This window comes from Pteronotus mesoamericanus, unplaced genomic scaffold, assembly GCF_021234165.1.
Source record: "Pteronotus mesoamericanus isolate MK-2021 breed Mesoamerican mustached bat unplaced genomic scaffold, CSHL_Meso_final scaffold_54, whole genome shotgun sequence".
Taxonomy (NCBI): Eukaryota; Metazoa; Chordata; class Mammalia; order Chiroptera; family Mormoopidae; genus Pteronotus; species Pteronotus mesoamericanus.
The window spans coordinates 9,785,286-9,805,011 of NW_026555321.1; the positions used below are offsets into that span (position 1 = coordinate 9,785,286).

At 40.8% G+C, this 19,726-nt stretch overlaps 1 protein-coding gene across 3 annotated transcripts in view; it reads left to right on the forward strand.

Annotated features, from left to right (window-relative positions):
• Positions 1-19,726, forward strand: part of NEK10 (NIMA related kinase 10) — a 163,058-nt gene that overhangs the window by 88,398 nt on the left and 54,934 nt on the right. For all 3 annotated transcript variants that reach the window (XM_054595423.1, XM_054595422.1, XM_054595424.1), the window contains exons 23-25: positions 1,644-1,773; positions 2,316-2,386; positions 9,961-10,174. In XM_054595423.1, coding sequence (XP_054451398.1) covers positions 1,644-1,773; positions 2,316-2,386; positions 9,961-10,174 — 415 coding nt within the window. The remainder of the gene's footprint in view (positions 1-1,643; positions 1,774-2,315; positions 2,387-9,960; positions 10,175-19,726) is intronic.

Below are 19,726 nucleotides of genomic sequence, written 5' to 3' on the forward strand. Positions count from 1 at the left end.
AACTCAGGGGCCATGGGCGAGGACTCAGAGCACCTGCTCCATGAGCTTTTAGAAAGAGAAAACACTCCTTTTGAGTTCTTGGCAGATTAAACTGAGAACTTCGTCTATGGGGAGCCAAGGACATTTTCCTATGGAGGGTGTCAGGTATTTCTGGTGTGCAGTTGGTGTGAGCAGTTGATTGGGGGGTTGCAGGAGACACACTTTTATTCACTTGGGACCTGCAGAGCCCTGCAAATTTCCCCCCAGATTCCCTTACTGCCATATTATTGAATTCAAAAACACCAAATATGAAAATGCTTAATTGAGAGGCCTAGAAACCATGCTTTCCTCTGCAGATACATAATAAATCTTAAATCAGGAATTCTCTCCATAATCTCACAAGAAGAGCAACTCCTTGGTTATTCTTGGCAATCAGTGCTAAATTATACAATATCTGCTCTGTTCTGATACCAATTTATAAATTTCTTTATACCTTAATCCACCATCCAAGGTAACTATTAATTCCCATTCCATTATTTCAGAGGGCTCAGCACAATCCTAAGTACATACTATGGAACTGAATGATCAAGGTACTTAATTTGGGGTGTGCAGATGTTGAGTGCTTTTGACCCTTTGCTGACTTTCATTCTACAAATATGATAGGAGAAACTTCTGTTGGTCCAAAATATCTAAGGGGATGACACTCCCCTCCACATTAAAAAACATGTCAACCTTGTGTCTCACAGCTTAACCTCTTTAAAGGCTGACAACTTCCTTGTCCAGATTGGAAATACAGTTTCAGAGAAGATGAACGTGATGGGTGTTGTCATTTTCTGCAACATATTTCAGTATAGTTTCCCCTCTATTTTATAGGTTAGAGTTGAATAGCAAAGGAAAGTGCTGGAGCAGTCAGTTTTTGCCCCCCCCCCCCCCGCATAAAAATCCTGCATAAGAAATCACCACAAAATCTTAGTGGCTTTTACTAATAAGCATTTATTGTCAGGCTTTCAGGTCTGCTGGTCTTCCAGGTTGGTCCTCTTTTAGGCTGCAGGTTTATGGGTTGTCTGGGGCCGATCTGCTACATGTGCCTTAATAGAGGCACCGGCTGGCGGGGCAGCAGCTACCTGGGATGTGTTATCCTATTGTAATGGATGGAAGCCCCTGGAGGGACAAACGGGGGGCCTTCGCTCCTGCTTAGACTGGGACCCTGATCTGGTGCACGGTCCCTTCCTTATTCCATTGGCCCAAACAAAACAACACCTTCGCAACCAAAGGCAGGAGTGGGTAATAAACACTGCCCACTAGGATGCAAAGGAGAGATGTACAAAATCTCCAGAATAGCATAGAACTGGGGCCAATACTCCATCCCCCACAGAGAGGTGATTGTTTCTGGAAATAAAAACTTCCCTGGATGCTTAGTAGGCAATGTTTATGGTCCATTGGTATCTAGTGCTTAAACTAGAATCTCTTGGTTGTTCTTATGAGGATGATTCATGCAAGTCTGGGAGAATTCAAAGATACTTTTTAATATGTTTTCATGAAGTAGTGATAGAGAGTTTCAGTTTTTTTCTTATAGCTCCAACTACAGCCTAAAAAGTGGACTCTGCTTTCTGCGCTGACTTCTCCCTTTTTCAGTGTCTGTTAACATCCTTGTGTTCGCTCAGCCCTGAGGTCCTGAAGAGTGAGCCATACGGGGAGAAAGCTGACGTCTGGGCCGCAGGCTGCATCCTTTACCAGATGGCCACGCTGACCCCTCCCTTCCACAGCACCAACATGCTCTCCCTGGCTACCAAAGTAAGCAAGCAGGGCAGACCTAAGGGCCTCGTGTTGCGGAACACGCCCTTCCTTTTCATCTTAAACAGAACTGCTGTGATTTCAATAAAACTGTCCGTTAGCAGTAGGCATTGTTTTATTAACCACGTGATCCAGTTTATTTTTTCTCGTTCTAAATCTACATCATGTGCTATGGCCCATTTCCGCCTTATATTTGTCTTTAGTTATCATAGAAAATTGTTAAATAAATATTATCAAATTACTTTTGGTCCGTTGTTCTTAATTGCAGTTTGGACTACCCACATTCTGTTGTATTATATTATCCTACACATTATTTATATGAATCTAAGGTTAACTGTAGCCCAGCTTGAAGAGTATAATTGCAAACTCAGGAAGTATTTAATTGATGCCAGTTTTGTATTTGTTGGGATGCATTTGTTCCTGATTAAATTTTATGCATAAAGCTATAATGCTTATTCACTCTCATCTGGTGGCCAAGCATTACTGCTCAAAGATATGAATGGCCCTGCTACTTCCATTGCTCTACTCTGTTTGTTTTGCAGATAGTGGAGGCGGTATATGAACCAGTGCCAGGAGGCATCTACTCTGAGAAAGTGACAGATACCATCAGCAGGTAATTAGTCTCCTAACTGTGGACATGCAGGGATCCTCAAGAAATACCTCACATCTGCAAAGATTCACTTTGTAAATGTTCCTGCAGAGGAAGGGCTTCCGAATGATCTAAACCTAGAAAAATATTTGTGCATCATTAATAACAGTGACCATTTAGAAGCCATGATGTCCAAGGGGAAGTAATACATTTATCTGAAGTGTTATACAATCACTAGAATGATGATTCTGAAGGCTTTGTATCAGTTTGTAAAACACGTGCAATATGAACCCAACTACAACAGGATGTACAGTTGTTTATAACTATGACAAAAACCATAAAAATATGCATGGATATGGAAAAAGGCTGGACAAAAACCTATGAAATGGAAAAAGGCCGTGTTAGATAATAAAACTGTAAGCATTTTTCATTTCCATTTTTAAATCAGTAGTGTTATATTGTATCATAAATTTTCAAAGAAAGTCAGGAAGAATTTTTCCAGCTGTCACTGTTGTAGGAGTTTAATGAAAAGCATTCTTCCTTTGCAAAGCTCTGACCCCCAGGGCTCGTCCCGGCTGACCCCTCACCCCATCTTCTCCCCCTCTCCCTCTTTCCCCTCCCTCTAGCCATAGGGGGCTCCCCATTCATCCTGGCATGCACCCTCCCTCTAGACCTTTGTCCTTGCTCTGCTGGAACTCCCTCCTCTGAAACACACATGGCACGGACCTTCCCTTCCCTGGGGTTTCTGCTGACATGTACCCATGTCAGGAAAACGGCCCCGATGCCCCCACAGCCTCTCCGCACTCTCTCGTCCCCTCGCCGGCTTCGTAACGCTCCAGCACCCGTCGCTCTGACATGTCATACACGTGTGTGCGGACTGGTCTCTTTATTGTCTCTCTGTCCCGACCAGAATGAAAACTCAAGAACAGGGACTTCTTTTGTTTAGCTCAGCTGTTCAGTGCCCAAAGCAATGCCTGACACAAAGTAGACCCTTAACCAGTACTGGTCATAGGAATAAATGTGTCTCACTTATCTAGCTGATTGTTATTTCTGGATCATTTTATGCACTTAAGTTGGCTCAAGATTACTCCTCTGCCTCATTGAGCGGATTCAGATCCTCGTTATTATCATGGAAACCCTAGGGTCACCGTGGATAGAATCTTTCCCCATGGCCCTGCCCAGGTCCCTTAAAGCTTGGTTCTGTATCTGTCCTAGCACTCAGCACCATCTCTGGTGGATGTCACAGACATATTACCGTGGCTGCGCCCCTTTCCCTTTGGCTTTCCCTCCTGGCCCATTGTTTGGCACTAATAGGTATTCCGTGCATGTTTGCAGGGTTATATCTGGAGTCTTTCCTTGTGAAGCACAGTGAGGTCCTACTGTACTGAGAGCCTCAGGCCCAGCAGGGGCTGAGTCTCACTCACGGCAGACTCTAAATAAACAGTTTGACCACTCTTTCTGCACCTCTGTCTCCTATTCAGTAAATGGGGATCCTAATAGTACCAATGCCATCAGGCTGGTGTGACAATTTTACAAAGAAGAGTCTGCAAATCTCTTAGAACAGATCTTGGCACATGGTACATCCTGAGGAACATTGGCAATTGTCACTGTTAACATTATGGGAAATGAGCTGAAACCCCTTTCTAAGTCACCTGAATTTTGTGTATACCAATCATAACTTGTTGCTAATGAATCCAGATAAATGTATTTGAACCGTTCATCTCCACGATTTGTTCCTGTTCTCTGCTATTTGTTTTTCTGTGAAGTGCCTTAAAAATTCAAGAAGTCTCCAGAGATGTCAAGACATGAATACCAGATTTACTCATTCAGTTTCTCCTTTTCATAGGTATTTGATTGCCACAAAGAGCTGGGGAGGGGTAGTAGAGATAAAAAGAACAGAGACATTATTCTGATTTTTGTGGCACGAGGCAAACAGGACTATAATTTGCTTCTGAGAGGCTCCCTGGCATTGGTATCCGTGCCTCTTGGGGCTAAGACGCTAATGAAAGAGTCATATGTCCACATCATCATGAAAAGGTGAAGAGCAGTGATAGGTTCTGATATCAACTGCATTCCAGTCCTTACTCTTCCACTCACCTTAACGTTCCCAGCCCCACTTTTCTCATCTGTGATATTTGAAGCCTAAATAAGATAATGCTTCTGATGCTCTTGGCACAGAACCCAACAAGTAGTGAGCACTCAGTAAAACTAGGCGTTGTTATTAGTAATGATATTATTTATGGAATTAACTATCTAAAGCAAATTGTGACAAATACGATGAAGGATGGTAAAGGGGGCAATGAGAGAGAACAGAAGAACTTGGCTTCGTCTGGGGATTTGGGAAAAGTTTCTATGAAGAAGGGACATGTCATCTGAGACGTGAACAATGACTAATTCTCAAATACTAAATGGAGTAGAGAAAGCATTTCATAGACCAGCACCTGTGAAGGCTTCCCTGGGGGATGGAGCTCGCTAACTGGAGGGTCCGAAAGAAGGTGGTGATGTAGCATGTTAAGTAAGGGAGGGAATAATGAGCAAATGATTAGGGTCCCGGGAGGCTGACAGGGACCACAATGGCCAGGTCCCATAGGCCACATTGAGACTTTGGAATTTTTATCTCAACTACTGTGGAGAGAACTGGAGGGTTCTTAACAGGCTGGGGCACCGTGAAAATTTCCTCTTTAGCAAAGACCATACTGGCTGCTCTACGTGGGGCAGATGGGAGGGAGTGAGTGTGGGAGGGAGAAGGCGGTCCTGCTGTCCCCTGAGAGATGATGGCGGCTTTGATTGGAGTGGTATTGGTGTTGATGGAGAGGAATGGGGTTGTTTCCACTGAGGGTTGGAAATTAAGTCAACGAGCTTTGGGGTACAATCATAAGAGGATTAAAAATACTTTCGTTAACTGGGACAACTTAATGACATCGAAAATGTGAAAGCAGTTAGATTCATTCTGTGGGACTTGAGAAAATGGAGCCAAGACCATGGAGCGGAAATTCGTAGGAGGCCAAGGTCAGCTCACCATTAGGAAGTGTGTGTCAGAATTAGACGTAACACAGGGCGGAGCAGGCTGCTGGGGAATGGGGGGTAGTGAGTTTCCTGTCACCAGAATGTTTAAGAGAATGAGTGATCACTATTAAGAGACTCTAGATTAAGTGTTTTTGAGGATAAATTTTGTTCAAAATAATAAGATGCCATAATAAGAACTGACAATTAGTTGTATAACTGGCTATAAATTAAGATTGCAGCCTGCATTCTCTAACAGATGTTGTTTTCATTTAAAGTTATTCAAGATTCATTGTCTGGGTTCACATCACAAATAAAGTTTTATCTTTAGAAAATGTGACATAAAAAACCAAAATCAGTCATGAGTTGCAGGCAGTCACATATTTTAACTTGCTTTGGATTTTTAGCCTTTAAAAATTTAGTTCCCAAAGAATTAGGGAACAAATTTAATTTCCTGTTTTCTTCAGGCAGTTGCTACAAGGGACACATCAAGACGAAAGTGTCCTTAGTGATCATTTATGACTCAGCAAACCAGCCTCACAGCCAGTCACTGGTAATGTTATAGAGCTTTTGAAATATATAAGACAACCATTGATGAGAAAATTCACTAGACTCATTCTTGATTTTAAACTAGGTGTCGTTTCCAATCACAAATATCTTCTTTCTTCATCTGCGGTACTATGTTCTCGTTTTTACTTTCTGCATCTTGTCAGGTAGAGCTCACACAGTTTGTATTTCTACTTTATGACATCTTTCCTTTTTCAGGTGGTGGATAAGCACATTTGGTCACTGGAACCTTCTTTTCTTTACCTTAACAAGCTTTTACATTGGGAGAATATCTTAGCAACCCTGAAGAGTTTGGGGCAGAAAATAACTGCATTTCATTGCTCTGCTTAGTACCACCATTACTATTTGTACCTTCAAGTACACTGTCAAAAGAGTATTGTCTGTTTACTTTTTAAAAAGGAGAACATTTCCTATTATGCACAAAATATTCCAGTTGCTTTATTTTTCTCTCTCTGTGCCTCGTTGCATAAGCCGGCTGGCCCATGGTTTCAGAGGCGGCAGCCATGAGGCTAATGAAGTGAATGCTTTCAGCCCCTTCTCAGGACAAGCCGATTGTTACATTTTTCGCCCCACCTTCAACTCTTTGTTTCTTTAAACATGAACAGAACACAATCCAATACTGTGGGCCTCTAATTCTTTCCTTCGGGTCTCTCTGGGCAGAGTAGGGACAAAGTGGGTGGGCTGAGCGGAACCTCGTAGATGTTTTTCTAGAACATAATTTTATGCCTATTTGATTAGAGAACCATCAAAGCATTGGGCTGCTCTTAAGAATTTCTCTGGAATATGGAAGCAGGGAGATATTTCAGAGCAATGAAGCTAAATTAGAACTTCTGATAGGAGAGGTACCTGCGAAGTCTGTAGTGAAATATTTTGGGTTATGGACAGGTAACTTCTTAGATGTTAGACTAAATTAGTTAGTTAGTTACTTAGTTAGTTAGTTCATTTGCTGAGTTCCTCTTAGGACCCAGATTCCATTTTCCATGCTGTGGAGACCATGGTGAAAAGGACGCATGTCCCCCTTCTCAAGAAGTTTCCAGTTTCTAGTGGTGAAACAGACAACTCCAATACAATAATTATAATAGCGTTAAGTACATAAATACCGACATTGCAATGAGAACATAAAAAAGGGGGACAGTAAGTCTATCTGAGGGTGGTCCAAGGAGTCTTTCTAATGGAGACTTGGGAAAAAGTGGGATTTTGGCAAGCAGTTAAGAGGCTTGGGAAAGGGCAGATACCATCAGCAAAAATCAGATTCAAGCAGAAGGGAGAAACTAAGCAAAGAAATGGGAGCATAGGAAAGCCACAGCTACCAAGCAAGAGACGATGAAATAGGCCAATGGCCGTGGGATTAGAGGGGAAGGATACAGATTCAAAAATTAGTTAGGGGGTAAAAGCCACAGGCCTTAGTGTTGGTTGAATGTGGGAGGGGCTGGGGGAGAAATAAAGTTGTGGATTTTCTTTTCCATCTGTTGAGCTGTTATAACAGGTCAGCACTTTACAGGGATGGCTTCATTTAATCACCATCCCAGCTTGATGAGGTAGACACTGTCATGATCCCATTTTAGGAATGGGCTATCTGAGGCCTAGAAGCTAAGTCCTGCGCAAGATCGGAGTTAATGAAGGAGGAGCCAGGATTGAAACCCTGGTCATGTGACTCAGAGCCTGCAGACCTAATTAGGAGGCTAACCTCTGTCTCCTAGGCGGCAAACGAAGGTGGAGAGCGACCCTGGGAGAGGAGATGAATAAATGCCAGAACAGAGGCCATTCTGGTTCCCGTTTACCGTCAACTAGAACAATGTACTCTCGTAATTTGTAAAATGAGCTTGTGTGTGCTTTTTTGGTATAAAAAAATCTCAGCTGATAAATCAACTGCTAATATTATATTAAATGAGTTCTTAAATATCTGCTGACTAAGAATTTAGAAAATCTGCACTAAGGAAAGTCTTAGATGCTGGGAGTATTTTTTTCCTCACATAACAGTCATAACCAACACTAGGTCAACCAAACATTACATTTTTTTTTAATCAGCTTTAATCCCTTTTGCTAATTAAGTGAAAGTAGAAGAAGAACCCGATTTAATTAAAAGGTGAAATTCAACACTTAGCTTCTTTTGTGATTATGAACAAAAATAAGACACTTGAATACAAATCTGTCACTGCCACACAAAGCCGGCTCCACGTGTTTACGACCCAGGCACAGGGCCTCTGCACTCCAATCAGTCCTGTGCTCAGGGGGAAGGGCTCTGCATCGAGGTCAGTAATTTTATGTTTGGATTTGTCTTTTGGAGGTGAAACGTGATGGGGCCGGGGGGGCATGTGTGTTGAGGGCTTGGTGCCTGAGCTCCTGCCCCCTGCCTCCCTGGCATAGATCCTCCGCCACCTGCTCCCAGTCCTCTGGGCCTCCTCCTGCCTCCAGCTCCATCTCCCTGTCCCTGTCCCACCATCGCTGCAGCCCCCTACCTGGTATGGCTGTTGGGTGTGTCTTCTCCCTCCTCCCCTGTGGGGTGTTGCTGCAGGTAAGGAGGGGTCAGGGTGGAGCATGTGCCCTACTGCGTCTTGGGCTGAGGACAAGAAGAGGTCATCCCTGAGCAGGCTGGCAGCCCCATGGTGTGTTTGGAGGGTGCTTCAGTGGGGGCCTCTTGTGCACCTCTGATCCAGGTGCCAATTGTATCCTTTGGGCGTGGAGGTTGTAACTTCTACTGGTCTCCTGTCAGCCATCAGGATGCTGGACTGTGGAAAATGGCAATTGACTCTGCCACTCCCTGCCGTAGTCCCATATTTTCATTTCATATTGGGAACCCCACAAATTATATAGCTGTCCTTGTCTCCACAATCTCTTGTCTGATTGCTTATATATCAAAGTTCATAGGCTGACCTTTGTTAAATATGAATTCAGAAGTTGTGTCAGTGCCGATCATAACCATAGTATAAGCCCAGTGCCTTAGAACTTAAAGAGAAGTAGCATAAAGAAAAAGCATGAAATAGTAAGGTCTTACAATCTTACTAAGATGTGTAGTTTACTCATGGTTAATAAGCTCAATAAGAAAGAGTAGTCTTATTTTGATTTTCTTTTGAAGAATAATTGTGTGTAATAATTCTTAAATCTTTCCTGGAGACATCACTATCGGTAAAAATTGTATTAAGTATGGGTTGCCAAGTCAAATACAAGATGTGAAAATTAGATCTTTTTCTTAAAGTCCAAACAAGTTAAATTTTACTGAAAAGCACACATAACTTTAGTAAAGTTAGTAAATTTGAACTTAAAAAATAGAGAAAATATTATAGTGAGTGACGGAAGTATTTAATGATGCTAGCCATTAACCTTGATAATTGGTTCTGTGGCACCTAGAATGGCCTTCTCTTAATATGTAGCTGTGACATGAACAATACTCCCTTTAGCAGGCTGATTGATATTTCCTACCTCTGAAATCACAGAAAACATTAGCAAGCCAAATTAGCTACTATTAAAAGAATTTACTACAAACATTTTAAAGCTCTTAAGTAACTGGGTTTCATTTTATTTTTATAACGTCGTATTTTGTAAGAGACTGACCAATCAGGTTGTGTTAGTATTTGCCACTGTACAGTTGGAAAAGACCAATAACATGTGCTTCCCCCACCCCCCGCCCCAGAAGCCTTTTTTCCTTTTGGGCATCAGCGGTGATCCTCAGGGCCTGTATTATCGGTACCCGCTTCGTTTCACTGACCAGCGAGTTGGTGGTGATTTTAAAAAACGGCCGGTTCACAGACGGGGAGATGGCCCCATCCGTCGATCCCGAGAGCTGAGGAGCCGCTGCCTGCTTGGCCTGTAACCCTGTCTGCCCATCCAGTTGCCGAGAGAACGGGCCACCTCCCTCTCCTTCCTAAACTTTTCAAATGCCTTTGGAAAAGTCTTGATGTCCATTGCACACTCAGTCCTCTTGGGTGCAACACCATGGTGAACACACAGTGGAATTTAACTTAACCCTCCAAACCCCGTGGCCTGGTCCTGACATTGACCAGTGTGGTAATGGACTCCCCTTCTCTCAGGTGCCTCACTCCTGACGCAGAAGCCCGCCCCGATATTGTGGAAGTCAGCGCCATGATATCGGACGTCATGATGAAGTATCTAGATAGCTTATCTACATCCCAGCTGGCCTTGGAAAAGAAGCTGGAGCGGGAACGGAGGCGCACACAGAGGTATTTCATGGAAGCCAACCGGAACGCTGTCACATGTCACCATGAGCTGGCTCTGCTCCCTCACGTAAGTGTGAACCTGTCAGCCTCTTCATGATACACTCTGATAGGGCTGTCTGAAGTAGTTCATGCTGGTCTTAAGGAACATTCTTCTTAAGTTAGGAAAATATTAATTGCTCCATCTAATATTTCCCTATTACATAGTTACATCTTTGCATTTCTATAGCTTATAATTATAATTAAAGTAAATCAATAGAACTGATTTTCCAAAGACCTAACCCATGATTTATTGTATATATTACAAAACCAGAGCTATCAAAAAGCTCTCTTAGCAATTCTTTAAGTTTATTTTCTGATCTTTGCATGTGGCAGTGAATGCTTATATTTAATTTCTTTAGCAATCTGATTTTGGGAATATGGTGAAAATGTCATTAATTCAGAGAAGGAAATAGTGCGTGCATTAATTTTTTTCTTATTAATCTGTGTAATTGATTATTCTTAGTGGTGGTGATGATGTTGCTATTCTTCAAGTCAGAATAAGAGCTTTTATTTTTCTTGCCAGTGACCTTTACATTATTTTGATACTTACGTTTATATTTGAGCATAGCCTGAGAAAGGGATGCCGAAGCTACAGGTGTCTGCGTGTGCAGGTGACGGTGCCAGTGATGCTCTTGCTGTGGTTTCTTACTTTCCTCCCTCTGCACCTTTGTTGCATCATGGCCTGTGGCCCCATCTTTGCTCGGGCTCTGGGCTCCCCTGGACAGGGATCTAGTAAGAAGCCCTTCAACCTGTAAACGTTCTTTTCTTTTTCTTCCTTCCTGAGACTGGTGCCCAAGGCAATATGGTCATAACCCCCATTCTTGATCAGGGTACCTGGTCATTGAATTTCTTTCCAGGATCCTAAGGACCTGCCATGCCTCAGCTGGGAAAATTATGTAAGACATTGATCGCAAAGAAGAGGCAGTTCTGACTGCTTGAACAATGGAGTTTCCAGAAAGCTCTCCCACGCCCTGTGTTTGTTTTTTTGTTTTTTTAGCAGGAAAGCCCATCCTACTGTTAGGTGGGTTTGTCCTGACATTCTTGGAATCCTAACATTGAAGCTTCAATATGATTTTCTTTGGGGGGAAACTCTTTCATCTTCATTGCCTTAGAAGCTGATCCCAGCTGTAATTTCACAGAACAATTCATGGTGATTCTCCAAGGCCTTGGTTTATGTTTAGGAGCTTATTACTTGGAGTTATAGCTCCTGCAGAACACAGTTAAATCTTATACACAGGGAGTTAGAGTGCACTTTGCTTGCTGTTTCAGTACCTGACTTTGTAAAAACCAGGCAACAATAAGAAACACACACATGTCATGTTGCGTTTAGAGTATAGTATTTCCAGTAAACAAAAATGCAAGAGATTTAGCCATTTCTATATATCTTAAGTATTTGGGGCCTTCTATTAAGTTCTGCACTGCAAAGCTACTTAGCCATTTTCCAGTTGGATATAAATGAGTCAGTTTATATGAGATTCATGTAACTGATAGGTAGAGTTAGTTTAAAATCTTCAGCATGAATTCTCTTATCTTTAGCAAAACACCTTGAGAAAGACCATTTCATTAATTTACTAAATTTTATTCCTAAGCTTTTAATAAAACCTCTATTTTGGAAAATTTGACACATTCATAGAAGTAAAGAAAGTGCTTTGTGTACCCATCCCCCAATTTTAACAATTTGCTACTTTAGACTACTTCATGTATTATCTCTATGCTTACGCACTACACTCTTCCAAATCCAAGATGCTGTATCTTCTTAACTGTAGAAACCTAGCTGTCAGGCCATGACCAGGTTAAATAAAGGAAGAGACCTATAGTCAATGAGGGAGTTTTGAGGTTCTAGACATCTTTTACTCCTGTGTAAATTAGTGGGACACTATCACCTACTGCAAGGCACTGTGATTAAATAGATTAATGTGTTTGAATAAACTGTGCGAATTAAAATGTGGCATAAATTGTAAGAGCATCAATTATATAAATGAGCAATGCTTATGCTGAAGAATAGTTTGTTGCTGCAGCTTGTTAATGTAATACTCACTGGTGCATTAGTACTACAGCCACATGAGTTATTCAAGGCTGACCATCTGTCCCTAGTCAGTCTCTGAGCCCTTATGGAGCCTGCAGTCTCCTGGGGGCCACGGAGAAGCGCTTTACTTCAAAGTTTATATGACTATTTTAAAGAGCCACAAAAACCTTTTGCGCTATTGTAGGTATACTTGTGATTCTTCATTTCGAGATTAATCAAGTGGCAACTAAAAGGGATAAAATGCAGCTTTATGAAAGAGCTGAGATGAAAATATGATTAAATTTCATTAAAGACAGCATGCAGTTAATTGGCATTATACTCACTGGGTACCAATGATTAGATTTAAAACTTCCATGGTGTAGCCATTACTGGCAAAAAAAATTTAGTGATAAGTGGTATTTTTTTTTTTTCCTTAAGCATTATTATGGTATTGCCATTGTTTCATTTCAAATATGGTGGCATGTTCCCTCAGAGCAGCTAATATCAATAATGCAACCACACAATCTAATGATAAATCATAGTTAAAGGAAAGAGAAATTAGTGGGTTCGATATAACTTTATGGGTTCCCAGCACCATAAGAAAAATCCTCTGTGAATTAATTTTGCATATTAGTGGGTAAGCAAATAATTGATATGAAACTTTATAGGCTCCCATCTCATGGAGTGCATGCTATTTACTTTCACATGTTAGCTTATTCTTAACTATGAAAATGTTCATTATGAACTTGTAAAGACAAATATTAACATATATTTCAAAAGAACAGAGAAGTGTTCACTCATAAATTTCCTGCCTGTGTACTGTGGCTTATTTACCCTCTATGAAAGAACCAAGACTTGCCTTTGGAGAATGTTAAGATTTCTAAGTTTTATAATTCAAAATAAGAGATCGTAAGGAGAGCAAAAAAATCAAGAATGGCAAGAATTCAGCAGAAAAAATGAGGTGCAATTTTGCCTAAATGTGCAGTAATGAAAGGCTATTGTAATATAGAGGGTATTGTGGCATTGCAGTAGTCGAAGTCATGATTGGCATTTGCTACTGTATGCAGTGTGATAAACACCCTGAATATTTACTCTTAAGGTACTGTCTCATAGCTCAGACAGAAGTGGTGACAGATATTGCAAAAGAGTGCGCTACTTAAATTTTTACCAGCAAATGGAAGAATGAATTTAAAAAAAAAAAAATCCAGCCTTGAAAATCTGGATAATTAATGGAACACTTCAGTTTCATCCAGATTATTGGGATTTTGTACATTCACCTTTAGACCGATAGTCACACTGGTGAATAAAGCAAATTCCTGCATGAGCCAATGAATGGTCCTGCAGGTACCGGTGAATGCTCCAGGGAGGCCGGAGGGCAGTCAGGGGAAAAGCTTGGTCTCACAGTGTGAGATTTGCAGAGTTTTACCACGTCCCTTGCCATCATATTGGACAGGTATTTTTATTTTCACTAGCCCGATTCTAAAGCTTAACGATGATTTCTTTTTACTGGTGTAGTAAATTCATTCAGTTTGGAGAGCTACTCTCACATCCGTAAGCCTAGCAGGGAGCAGCACAAAGAGAAACATTGAAAGCTCTCGCCATCTATAATTAATGAAGAAACAAGTGTTTGTTAAACGTTTTCTGAATGGAAGGCATGGTGCTTGGTATTGCAAAGGTTTATAAAAAATTATAAATGATAGTCTCGGTTATGAAGTAACTTAGAATTTACTTGGGGTGCGAGGGCACATATGCAAAGGAGATTTCTGGCGATTTCAGGTGGTTTGGATAAAGGCCAAATGAGATATGTGGTTGATAGTTCAGGGAGGCTCGTGGGGCCAAAGCGCAGGCCTTGAACACGAATAAGGAAGGCACTGCTGGGTGGGCAGGACAGCAGATGCACAACAACTCCAGACAGGCTAGCTTAGCTCACTTAGGATGAAGAGTCAAATTTTTCAAATGCTAATATCTTATGCTTTATTTAATAGGCAAGTGAAAGGAAACCAAGAGAAGCTAACAGACTTACCCAAGGTCACAGAGCTACTTAGTGACAAACCTAGAAGTACAGTGGATATTTTTATTTACAATGTATTATATTTTTATATATGATTTGAAAAGTCTGGGAAAGTAGGCTGATACTGGATGGCAGAAGTCTGTGAATACCTAGTTAAGGTGTTTAGATTAAATCCCAAGTAGTGTGAGCTAAAATTATGAATTTCCCCACAGTGACTAATGACCAGATTATCAGCTATTATATAGGCTAATTCTTCCTTATGGTTTATAGCCCCTTCATGAGGTTTTTTTTTTTCTTTTTTCTTTTTTCCTGTGGTTTCCACTTTACTTCTGCATCCTGGCTTCCCTTTTACCTCTCTAAACACTCTTTCTTATTTTCTCTTCCAATTTAGATCTTGTGCTTCTCTTCTTGCTCTTCCCTCCAGTGAGCTTCATCCAGCCCCATCCCATGGTTTTTAATTTCCTATGAATTTGGGTAAAAATCAGTTGTACAAAATGGGAATGTTATTTTCTATAATCATGTATTATTTTATGTTGAATCCTTGTTTCTGCTGATGGCAGAAAATGATGGCTGTAACCATGGTCACTTATATCAGTCTCTTTTGGCCTAAAAGTTTCTTTCCCAGTTCAAAGGTTCTCTTCTCCATTTCCTCCTCCAGAGATAGGAACTGGGTGCAGGAGGAAGCTGAAGTATCCCCGTGCAGACGGGAGAGGGCCAGGGCTCTGCATGCTGCCTTCTTGTACTGGCCTCTGCTGATTTGAGATGGGGTGACCCATCTCTGTGGTTTCGGGGCATCTGCCTTGCCATCGCTGATTTGAGCTGTCTTCTCCAAGGCCTGTCTGCCTATACTCCCCCTGACTCTGCCCCATGCAGTGATGGCCTGGTGAACTCACCGCCAGTACCACAACTACCTTCTACATCCCCAGTGGGACACATGGGAGCTGTGGATTCCCATCAATGCCACACAGAGCTACCTGGGAGTGGGGGCCAGTATATCAGCCCACCAGCTCAGGTACCTCCCTTATCCTTGCCTACTCTCCTATCCAAGGGGTCAGTCATTCAATTATCTACTCAACAAGTATTTACTGAATATCTGTTAGGCGTCAGATACTATTCTAGGTGCCAGGTATACTAGAGTGAACAAAACAGGCAAGGCTCATCCTCATAAGCCTTTTTGTTAAGTGCCCACATAAACTGTATAGGATACCGTGTTATGATGATCACAGAACTTCTCCTAAGCTTCCCGTCTTTTCCAGCTGCACCTGGATTGCCTGGTTAAGCCTCTGTGTGTTTCTACCCCCTGTCCCGCTCCACCTCTGAGGCTCACTTCTGCTGGAGAGGGCGTGAGGAGGAAAACATGGCTGCTTACCCTGCCTTCCCATCTTCTATCTTCCCGTCAGGCTCCTTCTCTTTGCTTCAGAAAGACTTCCCAGCTCTCCGTCCCCTCCCCCAGAAACTGCCCTTCCCTCACGTTCTTTTCCCCCCAGATGGTCTTCATCCCAGCCTTCCTTGGGTTCATAAGCTTCAGCCTCTGGCCTCGTCTCGATAACATAAGGGCTCTGAGAGGAAAAGGACACAAAATTTTCTAAGAAGATAAAATACACTGGAATGTATTTTACAACATAATTTCCACACTCATTTTCTGAAGACCTCCAAAGCTTTCCATCTTGTCTCAGCCGCCTCTGTGTGCCAGACTGACATTTTGATCTGGACTTTGCCTGTGTGTCTAACAGGCACCTTGTACTTATCAAGTCCCCTAGTGAATGAATTCTCTTCCCTTCACTCTGCACACTCTACCCCTCATCACCCTGACTGGGACCGTGGCATCTTTAATTCACTTTCCTTCACATCCTACATCCATTTCATTAGCAAGCTCTTACCAGTTCTAGCTTTCAAATGTCTGAGTAATCCTTCTTCTTTCAGTTCTCACTCTCATTATCTTGCATTGGATGATCGCAATATCCACCGGCCTTGCCTCTCGACTCTTCCTAACCCTGAGCAGTGGGTCAATGCACCACATCTGCGCTCTCCACGTTTATCCCAATGACTTTGAATACTGCTGGTATTTAAGGGGCGGCAGCCAAGGACGCTAATATTATTCCATGTGCAGGACAGTCCCGTACAGAATGTGTGGAGCAGAACCAGTGGGAGACACGGACGAAGAGATGTATTGTAAGGAATGGGCTTATATGAGTGTGGGAGCTTGCAAGGCCAGTGCCAGATCTGTGGGGCAGGTTGGCTTGGAGGGCAGGTTGGAACTCTTGGGCGCGGGCTTAAGCAGCTGTCCACAGATGTCATTTCTTTTTCACCTCAGAGAAGCCCCATTTCTCCTCTGGAGAACTTCCAAATGATTGAATCTGTTACACCCAGATAATCTAGAATCATCTCCTTCCCTTAGCCTTCCTCTACATGCCTACGTGTTTGAAAACAATCTTTCAAAAAACTCACATCTGATCTTGATAAATTATCCCACGCTTAAAATAGTTGGTAAATGTTCATACAGTGAGTCCTAGAAATTTATTCTAAGCTTTTGGTGACTTAAAAAAAGAAAGATTTCTATGATAATTTGATATTGTCAAAATATTTAAATATGGCACACATAATTATCGTCTTAAATTTCATCTATTTGGGGAGGCAAGTCAGCTAACAGAGTGTTAATCAGCCAAGATTATTTTTTAAATTCACAAGCCTTTCATAATTTCACATCTTTATTGTGGAATTCTTTTTATTTTTTAAAAGATTCTTATTTATTTATTTATTTATTTATTTATTTATTTTTAGAGAGAGGGGAAGGGAGGGAGAAAGCGAGGGGAGAGACATCAATATGTGGTTGCCTCTCGTGCACCCCCCACCACGGACCCTGACCTGCAACCCAGGCCTGTACCCTGACTGGCAATCAACTGGCGACCCTTTAGTTTGCCGGCCAGCACTCGGTCCACTGAGCCACACCAGCCAGGGCTATTGTGGAATGCTTATTGTAGTTTTAAAATACAATCTGTATATATTCTTAGCAAACTTTATTGACATGCATTTAATATTTTTCTTAAATTTTCAAGTACATTTAAAGCTGACCATTTAAAAATTGAGCAGATCTGCAAGCACCCAATTCTCATTTTCTTAGTGCCAATTTTAAAAAATGTTGTGCTGTTTATTTATATGAGTTGCTTTATTTTTATTATGCCATATGTCATTTACAAGTGCTGAGCACACCACTAAAGGCGTGTGTCTGTAGTCCTCTGCTAAGATATTAAATAAGCCATGTGGAAAATGATGTATTTTAAAAGGACAATATTTTTGCGAACATCTTTGCTTTTATTGTCTGGTTAATTGTTGACTGAATTCCCCCCAAGGCTATGAAAATGCAACAAGAAATGGTGCAATGAAAGAAATAACAGGAAAAATCATGACTTGTTTTGGAAATGTTCTGTATTTGTTATGTTTTAAGAAAATAAAGCAACGCCTTATAGGCTCTTACACAGATAGATATGCAATTGTTACATCCACCTTCTTTTTATTGAGATATAATGTACATACCGTAAAATGTACAATTTTAAATGCTTAGTTTAAAAATTTTTGCCCATGTATAATTCCCACCCAAAACCAGGTTCAGAACATTTACATCACCTAGAAAGTTTCCTCATGCCCCTTCTCATCCAATTCCCTGCCCTTGGACAGACTATTAACAATTTCTGTCACTATAGAGGACTTCTGTTTATTGTTTATTTTATGGACAAATCAAACATTATGTACTCTTTAGCATCTGGAGTCTTTCACATGACAATGTCTGTGAGATTCATCTCTAGTGTTGAGTATCACAGTAATTTGTTTCTATTGCTAGAGTATTACATTGTATGACTATATCAAAATTTGTTTATTGTGTTGATGAATACTTAAATTGTGTTTCTAGATTTGAGGTTTTATAAGTAAGACTGCTAGGAATTTTCTTGGGTAAGTCTTTTCATTTCTCCTAGATCAATACTTAGGAATATATTTTCAAGTCTTATGGTAGTTATATGTTTTAACCTTAACAGAAACTACCAGACAGTTCTCCAACATTGTGCTGTTTAGCACTTTAAGGAGCAGTATATGAGATCGTTCCCCATTCTTGTAAATATTTGCTATTGTCAAGTCTTTTAGATTTTAGGCTTTGTAGTGGGTATAAAAGAGTATCTCTTCATGGTTTTAGTTTGCATTTTCCTGATAAGCAAGAACCTTGAGTACTTTTAAATGTGCTTACTGGTCATTTATCTATGTCTTTGCTTCTGTGAAGTGTCTGTTCAAATCTTTGCCCATTATTTTATTGAATTATTTGTTTTTGTTGATTTGTAGGAGTTCTTTATATATTCTAGATATGGTTCTCTTGCCAAACATATGTATTATAGGTATTTCCCCCAGTCTATGACTTTTTTATTTTATTAAGGACATTTTTTTGATGAGCAGAAATTCTGTTAAATTTTGATTTTGTTAAAGCCCAATGCTTTATGCTTTTTGCATTCTGTTAAAGATATTGTTTCCAATCCCAAGATTGCAAAAATAAGCTTCCCCCCCATATAAGTTGTTTATGGTTATAGCTTTAACATATAGCTCTGTGATTCATTTCGACTTAATTTTGTACATAGAATAATGAAGAAATTGAGTTTTCTTTTTTTCCCTCCATATGGGTAATTAGCTTTCCAAACATAATTTCTTGAATTGCCTAATCTTTCCCTATTGATTTTATTAGGCACCTTTGTTAAAAATCATTTGAGAGTAGATATGTGGATCTACCTCTGAACTCTATTCTGTTATATTGTAGATTTTTAATAAGGCTTGATATCTGTTTTGTAAATATTTCTTTTTTTTTCCTCTTTGTCAAGTTTAAGTTTTCTGCTCTAGGTCTGTTGTATTTCCTTATTCATTTTAGAATTAGTTTGTCAGTTTCTTCAAAACACTATGCTGAATTTTTATTTCTACTGCTCCCTTATTTTAACATGGAGAATATCTTCAGAACACTGAAAAAATATCAATTTCACTTATTCAACAAAATTTATTGAGCATCTACTTTCTTCTGGGAACTATCCCAGTCTGATATTATAACACTGAACAGGACAAAGAACCCCATCTTCAGAGAGGAGGAAGGCATATAATAAATGAAAAATTAATTTAAGTGCTATGGACAAAAAATATAAGCAGGCAAGGTAATAGAAAGAGATTGGTACAGTGGAGAGAGGCTATTCTAAATAGAAATGTCCTGGAAAACCTCTGTAATTATGTGACATCTGAGAAGAAACCAGAATACATAAAGGAGTGAGTCAGGCAAATATCTGGAGGCACAGTATTGAGAGCAGAAAGAACAGCAAGTCTGAAGATCCTGAGATGGGAATGTTCCTGTCGAGTTCAAGGAGTGAGCAAGGAGGCCTGTGTGGCTGGAGTGTAGGGAAGCAGGGGAGATGGTAGGAGACGAGGAGGCTGTAGTCCACGGTAGAGACGTGAGTGATGTGAGTGTAGTGAAAGGGGGTGACATGATGTTTCAAAATGATAGAGGTCACTGCTGTGTAATAATAAACCGCTGAGAGCCAAAAGTG